The sequence below is a fragment of the Polyodon spathula genome, chromosome 5 (assembly GCF_017654505.1).
Source record: "Polyodon spathula isolate WHYD16114869_AA chromosome 5, ASM1765450v1, whole genome shotgun sequence".
Classification (NCBI taxonomy): Eukaryota; Metazoa; Chordata; class Actinopteri; order Acipenseriformes; family Polyodontidae; genus Polyodon; species Polyodon spathula.
Genome location: NC_054538.1, coordinates 47,130,661 through 47,143,637, shown reverse-complemented (window position 1 = coordinate 47,143,637; position 12,977 = coordinate 47,130,661). Strand labels below are relative to the sequence as shown.

At 36.7% G+C, this 12,977-nt stretch overlaps 1 protein-coding gene across 1 annotated transcript; it reads left to right on the top strand.

Annotated features, from left to right (window-relative positions):
• The first annotated feature begins 309 nt into the window (after nt 1–309).
• On the top strand, nt 310–12,486 carry rpl7l1 (ribosomal protein L7-like 1). Its single transcript, XM_041250667.1, has 6 exons — nt 310–394; nt 1,372–1,480; nt 2,863–3,026; nt 3,760–3,897; nt 7,913–8,022; nt 12,009–12,486. Exons 1-6 carry the CDS (start codon nt 381–383, stop codon nt 12,215–12,217), a joined length of 744 nt encoding a protein of 247 aa, XP_041106601.1. The 5' UTR covers nt 310–380; the 3' UTR covers nt 12,218–12,486.
• The last annotated feature ends 491 nt before the right edge of the window (nt 12,487–12,977 follow it).

Below are 12,977 nucleotides of genomic sequence, written 5' to 3'. Positions count from 1 at the left end.
ATTGTCCTCCATATAAAACGGATGTACATAAATTGCTTAAACAGAAATAAGTCTTTGCATAATTTATTTACCAGTCTAGTTATGAAGGAGATGTATGGGAACAGTGAAAAAAAAAATATATATATATATATATATATATATATATATATATATATATATATATATATATATAGATAGATAGATAGATAGATAGATAGATAGATATGTGTGTGTGTGTGTGTGTGTGTCTTCTGTAATCAGAAAATCAATCAAGTCGGTCTTCATGTTTGTTACGCAGACCGTGACGTCAGGCGCAGACTCCCGACTACAACGCAGTGTGTGTGTGTGTGTGGGGTTCATTAGTCCATCGTCATCGGTAAGCGACTGGAGGAATTTTAAAGATGGCTGAACCACAGTAAGTGTGATTTTGAGTTTCGTTTTAATCAAACTCCATCCTCAGCATAAAGTTTAACATTTTGATAGTTAATACTAAACCATGGTATTAGTGAGACCTGGTGATATTTTAATGTTTATATTTATTAAAGGAGGCATTTTTTTCACAAGTAACGGGCCTTGTAGCTTTTATGTCTCGCATGCTGGAACAGTTAACATGGGGAGATCTGCAGCCGTCTCCCTGCGTACGGTACAGACAACTTTAGTAATAGAAACATTTACATTTGTGGTGACATTGACGTGTATTTACGGTTGTAGATGATGCTTTGTATGTAGTACCATGTGGATAAGAAATATGTAATGTAAATCAACATGTAGTACATAGTTCGTTTTCTTTGTTTAAGACAATACGTAAGTATACTTCTTTTACCGGGATTTTAAATGTTGTACATAAAACCTGAAGCAGTTCCTTAGTTGAAAGTTGGCGTAGTGGTGGGTTTGGTAGCAAGGAGATCATATGTAAGTGTTATTGACTAGCATTGAGACTGTACTAGTGTTTGTTTCCTAACATTACGCTCTACTGCAGTGAGAGGTCTAAATTAACAAAGCAATGTGACAGTTAACATGAGAAACAAATAGGCCTACAACATTGGACAAGTGCATGTTTGAGTGGTAATTAATACTTCCGTTTTGGAGGACACAGATCGTTGCTGTTTATATGGAAACCAGTTTAAATATGACATGTAGGTGGTCGTCTGCCAACGCCATTAAAAAAATAAATAAATAAGAACATAAGAGTTTACAAACGAGAGGAGGCCATTCGGCCCATCTTGCTCGTTTGGTTGTTAGTAGCTTATTGATCCCAAAATCTCATCAAGCAGCTTCTTGAAGGATCCCAGGGTGTCAGCTTCAACAACAGGGCTTGAGTTACGTTTCTTTTTTGTTTCTCAAAGTATTTCACAAAAAGTCTATTTAATTACATACTCTTCCCCTCCCCAGAGTAAAGAAGAAGATCAATTTGGTCCCTGAGAACCTCCTTAAGAAGAGGAAAGCCTATCAGGCCATTAAGGCCAATCAAGCCAAGCAGGCACTGCAAGAAAAGAAAAAGGTAATTGCCTAACATGCTGCTTTTATGTTAACACCTGGGTTCTCTGTACCAATAATGTTCATTAATGAGTCATGGTACCAGCATTCATTCAAATATTTCTTGAAATGCATTTGACAAACATATTTGTGTTTTAGTAGTCAGTGACTTCGCAATGCTGCTGTGAGGGGGAAAACTACAACAAAACATTTACCAATTTTGAAGAATGCTGGTGTTTTCCTGCATTTTGCATTCTGCTGTTAGCCTGCTTAGCCCCCGAAAAGGGGTTTGAGTTAAATACATGCATGTTGATCATTGAATACAGTCTAAATATACAGAACATCAAAAGAAACTTATAACTACAACACATTTATTTTCAAAAAAAAAAAGTAAGGTATATAAATGATGGACATTGACAAAATGTTTTTGGTTTCTTTCTATTCAATCATTCGTCCTTCACCATGACACTTGCGTGATTATGACTGAAGCATATGCACTTAATCACCTAATTAGTGAGGCAAGTGATTGGACACTGGATATGGAGTGATTTTAGCTGTTGAGTTGCAAGCTTGAATAAAAGCCATAAAGAATCACAGAAAAAAACCAATATGCTATGTCTGTCAAGAGAGCAACACCTTTGTGCAATCGGCATGTTGGAGGCTGGACTAGGGCAGGGTACTGTGGCTCACCATCTTGGATGCTTACGGCCAGCAATTTCAAACCTGGCGAGACAGTATAACCAGACACACTCTGTCAATAACAGGTCACAAACTGGGAGACCAAGAGTCACAACACCTGCCCAAGATTGACAGATAATTTTGCAGCATCTTCATAATGTCAATTAGGACAATTAAAAAGTCACTGCACCTGCTCTAAAACAGTTTATTTTTCGATCACATCTAGTGAATTTTATACAAATATAAGTGATATGTTTCTTTTGATGCTCTGTATACAAATGTATCCACATTTGCAGTGTTTATTGCATTAATTTATTTTCTGATATTTAAGTTGACTGAAGGTGGCACTTTGTGTTAGTGTACAACTATGGGCATAAGGTTTGCATCACAATTTTAGGAAGAGGCATAATATAGATGTTTTAACAGCATGAAACTACAAAGTCATATTTCAGAATTCTACCGGAAGCCTTAATAGTACTACAGTATTTCATGTTAGCTTTTAAAATGTCACATTTTCCAATATTTGTCAATTTTTTGTAAAGTATATGGAAATCTACAAGGCAGTATGTAATTCAATATGTTAACCTGACAATATTCGGCAGGTTTCATTTGACTTTATGAAGCAAAATTAGTTCATTCTATAGGGTGAAAATATTTGGTCTTAGCTGTGCATGTTGTTGTCTCTGTCCCGCACGTTTCTCAAACATTCTGTCTGTTTGTTATCTTTAGCTTCAACGAGGAAAACCACTCAAGTTTAAGCGCCTAGAGAACTTCCTTTGGGAGAGCCGACAGAAACACAGAGATGAAATTCGACTGAACAGAGCGGCACACAGACCAAACCGGGAGATACTGCCCAGCAAACCAAGGCTGGTGTTTGCCGTCAGAATACGACAGTAAGAGCTATCATATAATGTGCTATTTATTTTGAAAGGACGGAAAGCTTAAACCCATGACAAGGCCACTAGGTGTCTCACTGTTCTGTGGTTAAAAAGAAAAAAGACTATGTCTAGAAAGCTGGTCATCCAAGTGTGATGGAACTGGGTTTGGGTATTCATAGCACTGTTTACTGATCTGCTTATTTATGAAACCTGCTTTGTGAGGAGTACATGGCTTGGGAACCGTCACCTTCATGTTTCGTGAAACTTTACATACTGTTACATTAAGAAATTCTTGGACAGGGTATGTCTATTTATTAGTGTCAGTTCTTTTATTAAGCATTTTCAGAACCGATGTGACAATGCCAGGTGTATTCATTCTTTACCATAAACTCTTGAGGCTCTGTATAACTAATGGTGACCCACTGGATATAGAATTTCTAGATTGTTAATGGTTATGTATAGTCAGACAGAAATGTTGGCACCCTACACTTGATTACAAGCTAATTCAAGAAAACATGTTAAATACAAGAATTTAGTGAACATTAGCCACTAATCAATGACAGACTAAAATACACAATTTCTGTTAGTTTAATTAATCTTTATTATATATATAAAAAACAAAACACTTCAGCAATTTCAAATATTGAAATTGAAAAGTATTGGCACCTTTAAAAGGTAATAAAATCAGACATAATAGTGCATGAAAGAATATATACTACTTTATGATGCATGTTGAATGTTTGTATAGGATCAAAGGGATCAGCCCCAAGGTGCGCAAGGTCATCCAGATGCTGAGACTGAGAAAGATCTTCAGTGGCTGCTTTGTCAAACTGAATAAGACATCCCGTGGCATGCTGCAGGCTGTGGAGCCCTACGTGGCCTGGGGGTGAGTGTGAGGGGCAAGACACCCTCAAAATTGTCTGGTTTTAGTATATTATTGGTACCATTATACTATACTGTTTTGGCAGAAGTATACTTGCAGCATACAACTTTTATGTTCTTTTTGTAAATATTGCAACATAATTCTCAAATATTGGGACATTTCTTCGATTGTATCTTGCATTTAATGCTGTGGCTGCTCACCTATGCAGATAACTATCAAAAACGACTAGAAACTAAAACAAAAACACAAGTCTGTGGAAAAACAAATGGATGTCTGGAAAAAGTATTTGGAAAAAGTCTGGAATTTTGATGTTGAAAAAGTGTATGAACCCTGGCAAAGTCATTGTTGGCCCTCAATGTTAAATTTCTCACAGTCCGCAAAGGGGGATTGGATAAAAGCAAGTACACTAACCAAGGAGTATGATATTTTATGGTTTTGGTTAGCCCTTTGCAGTCCATTTATTCAGTGATTCTCAGGTCCAATTTATTTTCACACGCGCTGTTTATTTTACACGTGCTGTTTAAAATATTTCCCCGAGTAAAACAGACTTAAGTCATTGAATCGCAAAAGGACACACAGTACTGTATCTTCAGCCAAGCCCCACCCCTTATTTGGATAAATGTTATACCTTTCTATATATATATATATATATATATATATATATATATATATATATATATATATATATATATATATATCTGTGATATATATATTATAAGTAACAGTTGTCAATAGTAATGTACATGTATTTTAAAATGTTACATAATTCCCTCAATCAGTCGATTATTTATTTGGTGCGTAATGGCAAATTGAGACTCCCCCTTTGTACTATTCCCTTTTGACAGGCAATTATAAAATTTTAAACAGTTCATATTGAAATCTTAAGTGGGGTTTCACACACACACTGTGTATGTGTATATATATATATATATATATATATATATATATATATATATTATATATATATATATATATAATATATATTTTTTTTTTTTATAGTTTCGGTTAAGGAAATTCTTACTCTTGCGAGGTAAAGACGCTCTTTGCATCCAGACAGCCTATCAAGAATTATCTATTATCAAGACAGCTGAATTTGGATTCTAGCTTCTAAATGGAGAATAATTGCTTCATGAAACATCGCATCAATTTGTATAAATCACATACAAAGAAATACTATAGTGTTCATTAACTCAACGCATGAATTGAAAACAATAATACTTTTCATTCCACTTAAAACAAAACATTAATTTTACTTTAAGGTCTGCTTGTTCTCGTTCATAAGAGGATTACAACACTACTCGTTGAATACTTATCGGATTTGTGCTGCTTCCTCCAACTGTTCCATGTCTTCAACAATACGGGCGCTCGAAGCTTGCCCACTCTTTCTCCGGTGATCAGTCGGGGCTAAGTTAGAGATTTAATTACAAGTACTTAAGGATTTTAGACGTTTCACGCAGCGGACTCTCACACTAAGGCAAACACTAGAATAATTATCTTGTATTGGTGTCTGAAAACGGTATATCTGTACCAGCTAGTCGCAGGCTGGATCTCCAGGTTATCACAGTTCAAAGACTGGTTTGTGTATTGAAGCCTTGGATTTTGTGTGAGGAGCGTCATTTCATTTGGGCAGTGCCTGAGCCCATGTGAAGTGTTTTTCATTGGTTGTTCTCATACCGACGTGGCCCCCTTGTTGCCATTGGTCCGCTATTCCGCCCCCTTTTGGCTGGAATTATGACAGACTGGTTCTTGTCAAGTGTGAGGACACCTAGAATTGTTTGACTTGTGGCGGCGAATGGGTCATTCAGCGATCGTGAAGATAAGCCACGTGTCCAGTGTTTAGTTTACAACTTTTTAAAAGCATTTTTTGTCAGTGGGGGAGTTGGTGACCAGAAACCAAGAAGACACAATGGTTTAAGACTCCCCACTGTATATTCCAGTTCTGTTACTTTCATGCACAGAATGATATGATGACCTCCCCTTGACGCCACAGTCTAACTTTCGTCTCATTAATTTGCCAGCTCTGTTCGAAGTAAAATTATGTGAATTGTTCACCTCCGATCATACTTTACAGTGTAATTCATTTTTGCAGTCACCTAATTTAATGTGTTTTTGTTATTTTCTCCACTAGTTTAACAGGTGTCCTTGCCCTGTTTTTTGTAAGCATACAAATGAATACCCAGTGCAGAGTGTACACTGATAGCAAGCCCTTCTGTTGTTTAATTTAACACTTTTAAGATGGTTTAAAGGCCTAGTGTGAACATGGCCTTATACGCTCCTTTTAAGAATTCACATCAATTGATACCTGTGCTATGCTGCCTACAGGGAATGACCATTTTTGGCCATAAATATGAACACTTTCTGTTTAAGCACTTGTAGTTTTGGAACCTTAAATCAGAAATTAAATCCCAGTATACCGTCATAAAGGCATTAAGTAGACCTTTCCAGTGATGTAATTAATTTTGTTGTGGGGTGATTTATTTTTTTTCTTATGAGCTACACCTTCCACAAAATTATCAAAATGTGAAAAATTATATTTTAAAAAAATTGTCAATTTCAACTTCTTTCCAAGTGTTTTATAAAAAAAATAGCTGCACAATTTTCCAAGGATTTCAAATCTGAAATCAGAGTTGAAATATCATGTACAGTTTCAGAGCTAGATAAGGTTTTACAATGCATAGTATTTTACAAAAATCAATCTCTGAAATGGCAAAGGTAGACCAGGGCTAAGACTTGCCAAAAAGTGAGATTGGAAACATTATTGCCCTGTGAGATTTAGTTATATTTCAGTATAAAAAATAATGGAACGCACAAGCTATCTAGTAAATGTTTTTTTTATTTTTTTATTTTAATATTAAGAATTTTATTTGGGAGGGAAGGAGACAAAAAAAACTTCCATGATGTGCTGTATTTAAATATTTTCAAAACTACCTGCAGTTGAAGGGCTGCGCTGGGGCTCCTCCAGATCATCCTCCTCCTGCAGCAGCTCTTCATCAGGGAGGTCCTCCTCCTCTTCAGTGACCGAACTAGATGCTAGAACTGATTGTCTCCATCCATTTTCTGCCTTACACACCCACATAAAACATTAAAATAAATACCAATTAATAATAATAATGATGCCCCACCCTTTTTCACACACACAAAGAAGTAAACCAATAACTGTTCTTTACACACACACACACATAGTAAACTAATACTAAAACACATGACTAAATAACAGTAACTACAGCTAAATGTCTAAATAAAGCAAGCAAGCACGCACACACAGGCATGCCACAGCGAGGAAAAAAGACACTGCAGATAAACTCAACACAAAACAAACTAATACGAAGTTGAAAAAAAAAAACCCGACAATATGGCTAATTTGCCCAAGTACTTACTGTTTAGATGATATGTAAATTAGCACTATTGGAACTGTAAAACCAGAGATGCAGAACTTGGAATCTGCTATGAACTCAGTTGTAAATGGTGCTGGCAGAGACTCGTCCATGTAATCAAACTATTATGTCCCGCTTACCCTAGCCCTAAACCAATGGTATCATGACAAGCCCTGTAGTCATGGGTATAACCCACGCTTAAAAAAAAAAAAAAAGTTTAAAATGTTTAATGAAACAAATTACTCAATGAGAGGCATATTTTACATTTTTCCAATAAACACAAAAATAAATGTTTGTTTTAAAACAATGCCATGTCAGAGATGTACTGGTACTCTGTACAGACAACAGTAATGCTGAATAAGGGTTGTAGTTTCCCTGATTAGAGTTTTCTCCCTTTTAATTTGAATTCCCCTTTGAAAAATGTGAGTTATGAAAGTATTGTGTTCAGTGGCTTGTATAGAACCGCAAAAAACAATCAGTATTTAAAGTTACTCCTGTTGTGAGTCGTGCAAGGTAATCTGGAATTTTGTAAATAAGTCTGGAAATGTATTTTTTCAAAAGGTGTATGAACTATTTTCAGTGTTCAAAATGCACATTTTAAAATGTGCTCTGTACTTAGTATATGTATTTTTGTCACCCCACAGTTACCCAAATCTGAAGTCTGTTCGAGAGCTGATCCTGAAGAGAGGACAGGCAAAAATTGACAAGAGGAGAGTCCCTCTGACTGATAACACACTCATTGAACAGCACATGGGTAAGGAGAAAACGGATTAATAGGGATATGCATTTTGGTACATTTTTATGAACGTTTAAATGCTATGCAGTGTCAGCGTTTAATCCTTTGCTTCCGGAGGGAAAATTCAAGCTCTGTCTCTAAACAGGCAGTTGCTTGGCAATCATTTTTTTGCTCCATAATGGTAGGTCCTACCCCCTAATATATGATATCTTTGAAAAGCACACAACTTGCATTTTCTATCTATGATTTGTTTTTGATTTTCTATGTGCAAAAATCTAAAACTGTTAAACTCAGAAAATAAAGTGAAAAATATATATTTTGTTAAATAAATTGCCATTTTACCCCTCATTTCCCAGTTACATAAAAAAAGACTGTATAAAAGCTGCACACTTGTATAAGCATTTCAAATCAAAGTCGTAACTGAAGTATCTGATAAGTTTGTGGAGCCTTAGCAAATAATTTAAACAAATACTTAGGTGAAAGAAGAAAAAAAGCATTTTTTTTTCTGTTTGTGTTTCTCACCCTCCCCTCAAAAAAAAAAAAGTGCAATATTTTTAAAATCATGAAAATTAGTAAACCTAACAATATAACCTTACTTGATTTTCTTTTCAAATTTAAAGGAATACAAATGTTCAGATATAAAGAAATGCCAGTTTTTATTCTAGAAAAATAAATAACATTTTTGCTTTCAGTAAATAACGTGAACAATAATTATGAACATATAAATAGTCACGGGGCAATGCACGTGTTGTCAAAGCATTACTTTAGGTCATTCCTATATTTGTCACCTATCGTGACAAAAAATCGTATTTGAAGTAGTTACGCAACTCCTTCAAGCAGAACGGTTTGCAATCACATCCTGGACCATTGCAGTAAAAAGTGGACTTCTTTTTTGGTCATTTTTGTAGCACAGGTATCTGTTTCTTCTCAATTCAGCAAGCTCAGGAATATGGTCAGCATGGAAGGGACAAAGATGGTGGTGTTGGTCTGTCCAGGTTGAGACGAGGGGCATACAGTGGCACATCAGTGTCTTTCAGTGCCACCCAGCTGACATGCCAGTTCCTCTCTGAATTCCAGCTGTGCTTATCTGGAAATTCTTGTAAAATTTTCATTATGCAAGTTTTTGGCTTGCCACTGTTGAAATAAAATGTAGCTGTTTATTACTGCAATATTGATAAAATGGAAGAACAAGGTCTTCCACCACTTCAAGGACTTTATACGCACGTTGTCGACACCTCCAATAATGTATTCCCAGTGGTTGCTAACCATCTTTGACAGCCCATTTCCCATTCTTGACTTGTCTTTGAATTGTAACAGCATTTCTTGCCCTGTGCAATGTTGAAAGGATTGTGACAGTGTGGGTATCCTTCCACTGTATGGCCAGGATAGCTACAGCACCTCCCGAGTGTTTTTTGCATACTTCAAACAGGATTCAAGGTGGGCTTTCTTGAGTAATGGTTTCCTTCTTGCCACCCTACCTTACAGGCCAGATTTGGAGTGCTTGGGATATTGTTGTCACATGCACACTTTGACCAGTCTTGGCCTTAAGCCTGTAGCTCTTGCAAAGTTGCCATTGGCCTCTTGGTAGCCTTGTTGGTCCGTCTCCTTGCTCGGTCATCCAGTTTGGAGGGATGGCCTGATCTAGGCAGGTGATCTTGGTGGCCATACTTCTTAATTGTCTTGACCGTGTTCCAAGGGATATTCAAGGCCTTTGATATTTTTTTCCTACCCATCTCTTGATCTGTGCCTTTCAACCACTTTGTTCCTGAGTTCTTTTTAAAGCACCTTGGTGCTCATGTTTGAGTCTTTGTTTTGAAATGCACTACCAAGCAGAGGGAACCTACAGGAACTGCTGAATTTATCCTAAAATGTGAATCACTACGATTTAACACAGGTTGAGGCCACTTGGTGTTTGATTTTGATTTTGAAGGCGATTTTGGTTACACCTGAGCTAATTTAGGATTGCTATTTCAAGGGGAGTGGACACTTATTCAACCAAGCTGTTTCAGTTTTTGCTCTTAATTCATTTTCTACATGTCGACTTTCTACAGGCACTGTACATAGTTGTTTTTTTTCCCCTGTTACAAGACCTACCTTGATGCGTTGCACCTCAAAGTGGCGTGTCGTCTTCGGACGATCCCTCTGTAGTTTTAGTTAGTTCTTCATCAAGAACTTGTTCTGCTGGATCCATACCCCCAACATGTTCAAGAAACAATCCTTCAGCATCTTCATAACTTTGTCTTCGGGCAACTTGCTCCTCAGTTGTCCCTCTACACACGCGTTCAGATTACGTCAGCTGCTTTCTGCACTTTCAAGTTACATTTCATTGGTGTATACTCGCTGAAAAGCCTGAAACAACAATCTTGTCATGTGATAGGTAGGCTGTAGGTCATGAAAAAAAAAAAAAAAAAACTTAATTGGTTAACTCCTTTGCGGTTCATTTATTTAGAGCTTGTCAGGTGCGTCAGGTCCAATTTATTTTCACATGCGTTTTTTAAAACATTTTTTTTCAGAGGAAAGGCAATGAATCGCAAAAGGACACTCACTGATGTATCACTAGCCTGTCCTGATAACTTGTTTTATCACCAAACTCCTCAATAATGCGATCCAAGTCATTATTTTACTACCGTTACATCTCAAAAACCTCTGCAAATGCCTGTGATATCCTTTGAGCGCTGGATGCGGAAGCTATCTCCTTTATGTCCTTGTTATCTCTGTAGTGCATTGGGCTACGAGGTACGCCCTTTTTTCGGTTTCATTCAACTCCTATCGCTCTCACTCAGCCATGACAGACAGGAAAGGGAAAATTTGTAATGTTGGATCTGGTCCAACATAGGACTGCAGAGAGTTAAGTAAGCTGTCAATCACCTGTTTTGCTGCAATGATCAAAATATTAGCACGCTGTAAGGATTAAACCATATCTACATACACACACTTTTATATTATTTGATACTTTTTATTTGATATATTATACTGACAGTCCTGGCTAGTATTTTCTAAGCAAAGACACCCTAAATAAGCAAATAACATTTTACCATCGCAATGCAAAAAATGCTGTAAAGTAAGAATGCTTTCAAAAATAGACATGTTAATAGTTTATATTTATCAATTAACTAAATGCAAAGTGAGTGAACAGAAGAAAAATCTGCATCAAATCCATGTTTGGTGTGACCACCCTTTGCCTTCAAAACAGCAACATTGTTAACCAAAGTATTCAAACAGCTGACCCTAATTATCCCTTTAATTGGGTTGAGTTAACTAGGGGTGCAGTAACTTTGTCACACCTGAAGATTGCATGTTTGATTACCTTGCACACCAAACCACATGAAGAAGCACCAAACTTTGGTGTCATTTTTTCGTTGACTCCCTCTATATACTACTACAACCCACAAAGATCTGACCAAATTCAATGAGAAAAATGTGCAAAATTACAGAAAATCACACGGGGCAAATACATTTTCATGGCACTATATATTTTATTTATTTTCAGTTATTTAATTATTTATTTAAATAAGTATGAACAAGCTCTTGAGCATTACAATTTGAGTACTCAAATCCAACAGCACCATCGTCTACATGCTATTGTACATAAACATCCCAAACAGTCAAGTCCTATTTTCAAATGCCAATCTAACATACAATATAAGTAATATTAAGTAATGAATATGTTTGCCATCTTGTGTAGTTCATTGTATGTGGAAGTATTACTACATGTAACATATTAATTAATGTATTCACACAAGCTTTAAATTAAATTGTTAAAAAGTGGTGCCTGTCCTTCCTGTTTTGAAGTGTGTCTTGGACTTCCTTTACTTTTTAGGGCAGTAGTTCCAACATATTTGTTGTGCAGTTTACACTACAGTAGTATTGTGGATGTTTCCCACACAGTAACCAGTAGTGGGATACAGGTTCTTTACAATCTCTACATTAGTTTTGACATATCTGCTGTCCCTCCCCTTCCTCTGTTATGGATTATGTTAATATCCCAGATTTCTCCCTTGCAGGTAAACATGGAATAATCTGTTTAGAGGATCTAATCCACGAGATCTACTCTGTGGGGAAATGCTTCCCTGTAGCCAACAACTTCCTGTGGCCCTTCCCCCTGTCAGTGGCTCGGCACGCAGCCCGAGACAAGGCAGGGTTCCTGCGGGATATTGGAGAGCCAGGGCCCAGGGGTGAAGACATTAACAGGATCATCAGGCAACTCAACTGAGGAGGGAGGGCAGGCGATCTGAATAATCACTTCAACATCTTGGTAGCTTGGATAACAGCTGCACTGAGAGGCTAGATTACATACAGATCCATCTTGGATTTTGAGAAATGGACAATGACTCTTGGAAGTATATCTATAGCTGAAAAAACGCCTAAAGTTTTTGGCTCATTTGAATATGTACTTTGAATTTTTGTCATGCACAGTATTTGATATTGTACAGTGTTGCTCTTTCTGCTGTATATGAAAATAAATGTCAAGTTTAAAATACAAAAGTTACTAGGTCAAAATTATTATTATTTTTTTGAACAAGTATATTATGGCAAATGCTTATGCAGTGAAACTTAGATTTTTTGCCTTATTCAAGACCTTCCACATTACAGACCACATCTTTTCAGTGTAAGAAAGATTGAGAGGTTACTTAAACTGGGGTTTTCAAATAGTTTTAAGGTATGTGACACTTGGGATGTTTTTGAAAAGGATTAAAAGGTGCATTCTGGCACGTTTTTTCATGGTTTTAAGCATGTGCTAGTCTAGTAGTGGTCTGCTTGTAGCGTCTGACAAAGTGCTCTATTTGTGCAAGAAGGAGCTTTATTTCAGCTGCTCACAGCAAGGCAAGATCAAGAAAATTAGACTTTTTTTTATTTTTTTTTTTGAGCATCAAGGCCCTTGCAATACAAGGCTGGCTGAAAATGTATATGGAATTGGTGACCGCACCTTTTCATTTTAATTAGGAAACGGCATACGGAGCACCCATGCTCGG

Coding starts and splice junctions, on each gene's coding strand:
- rpl7l1 (XM_041250667.1), top strand. Junction 3,898..7,912: donor GAGCCCTACGTGGCCTGGGG/GTGAGTGTGAGG, acceptor GTCACCCCACAG/TTACCCAAATCTGAAGTCTG. Junction 8,023..12,008: donor ACTCATTGAACAGCACATGG/GTAAGGAGAAAA, acceptor TCTCCCTTGCAG/GTAAACATGGAATAATCTGT.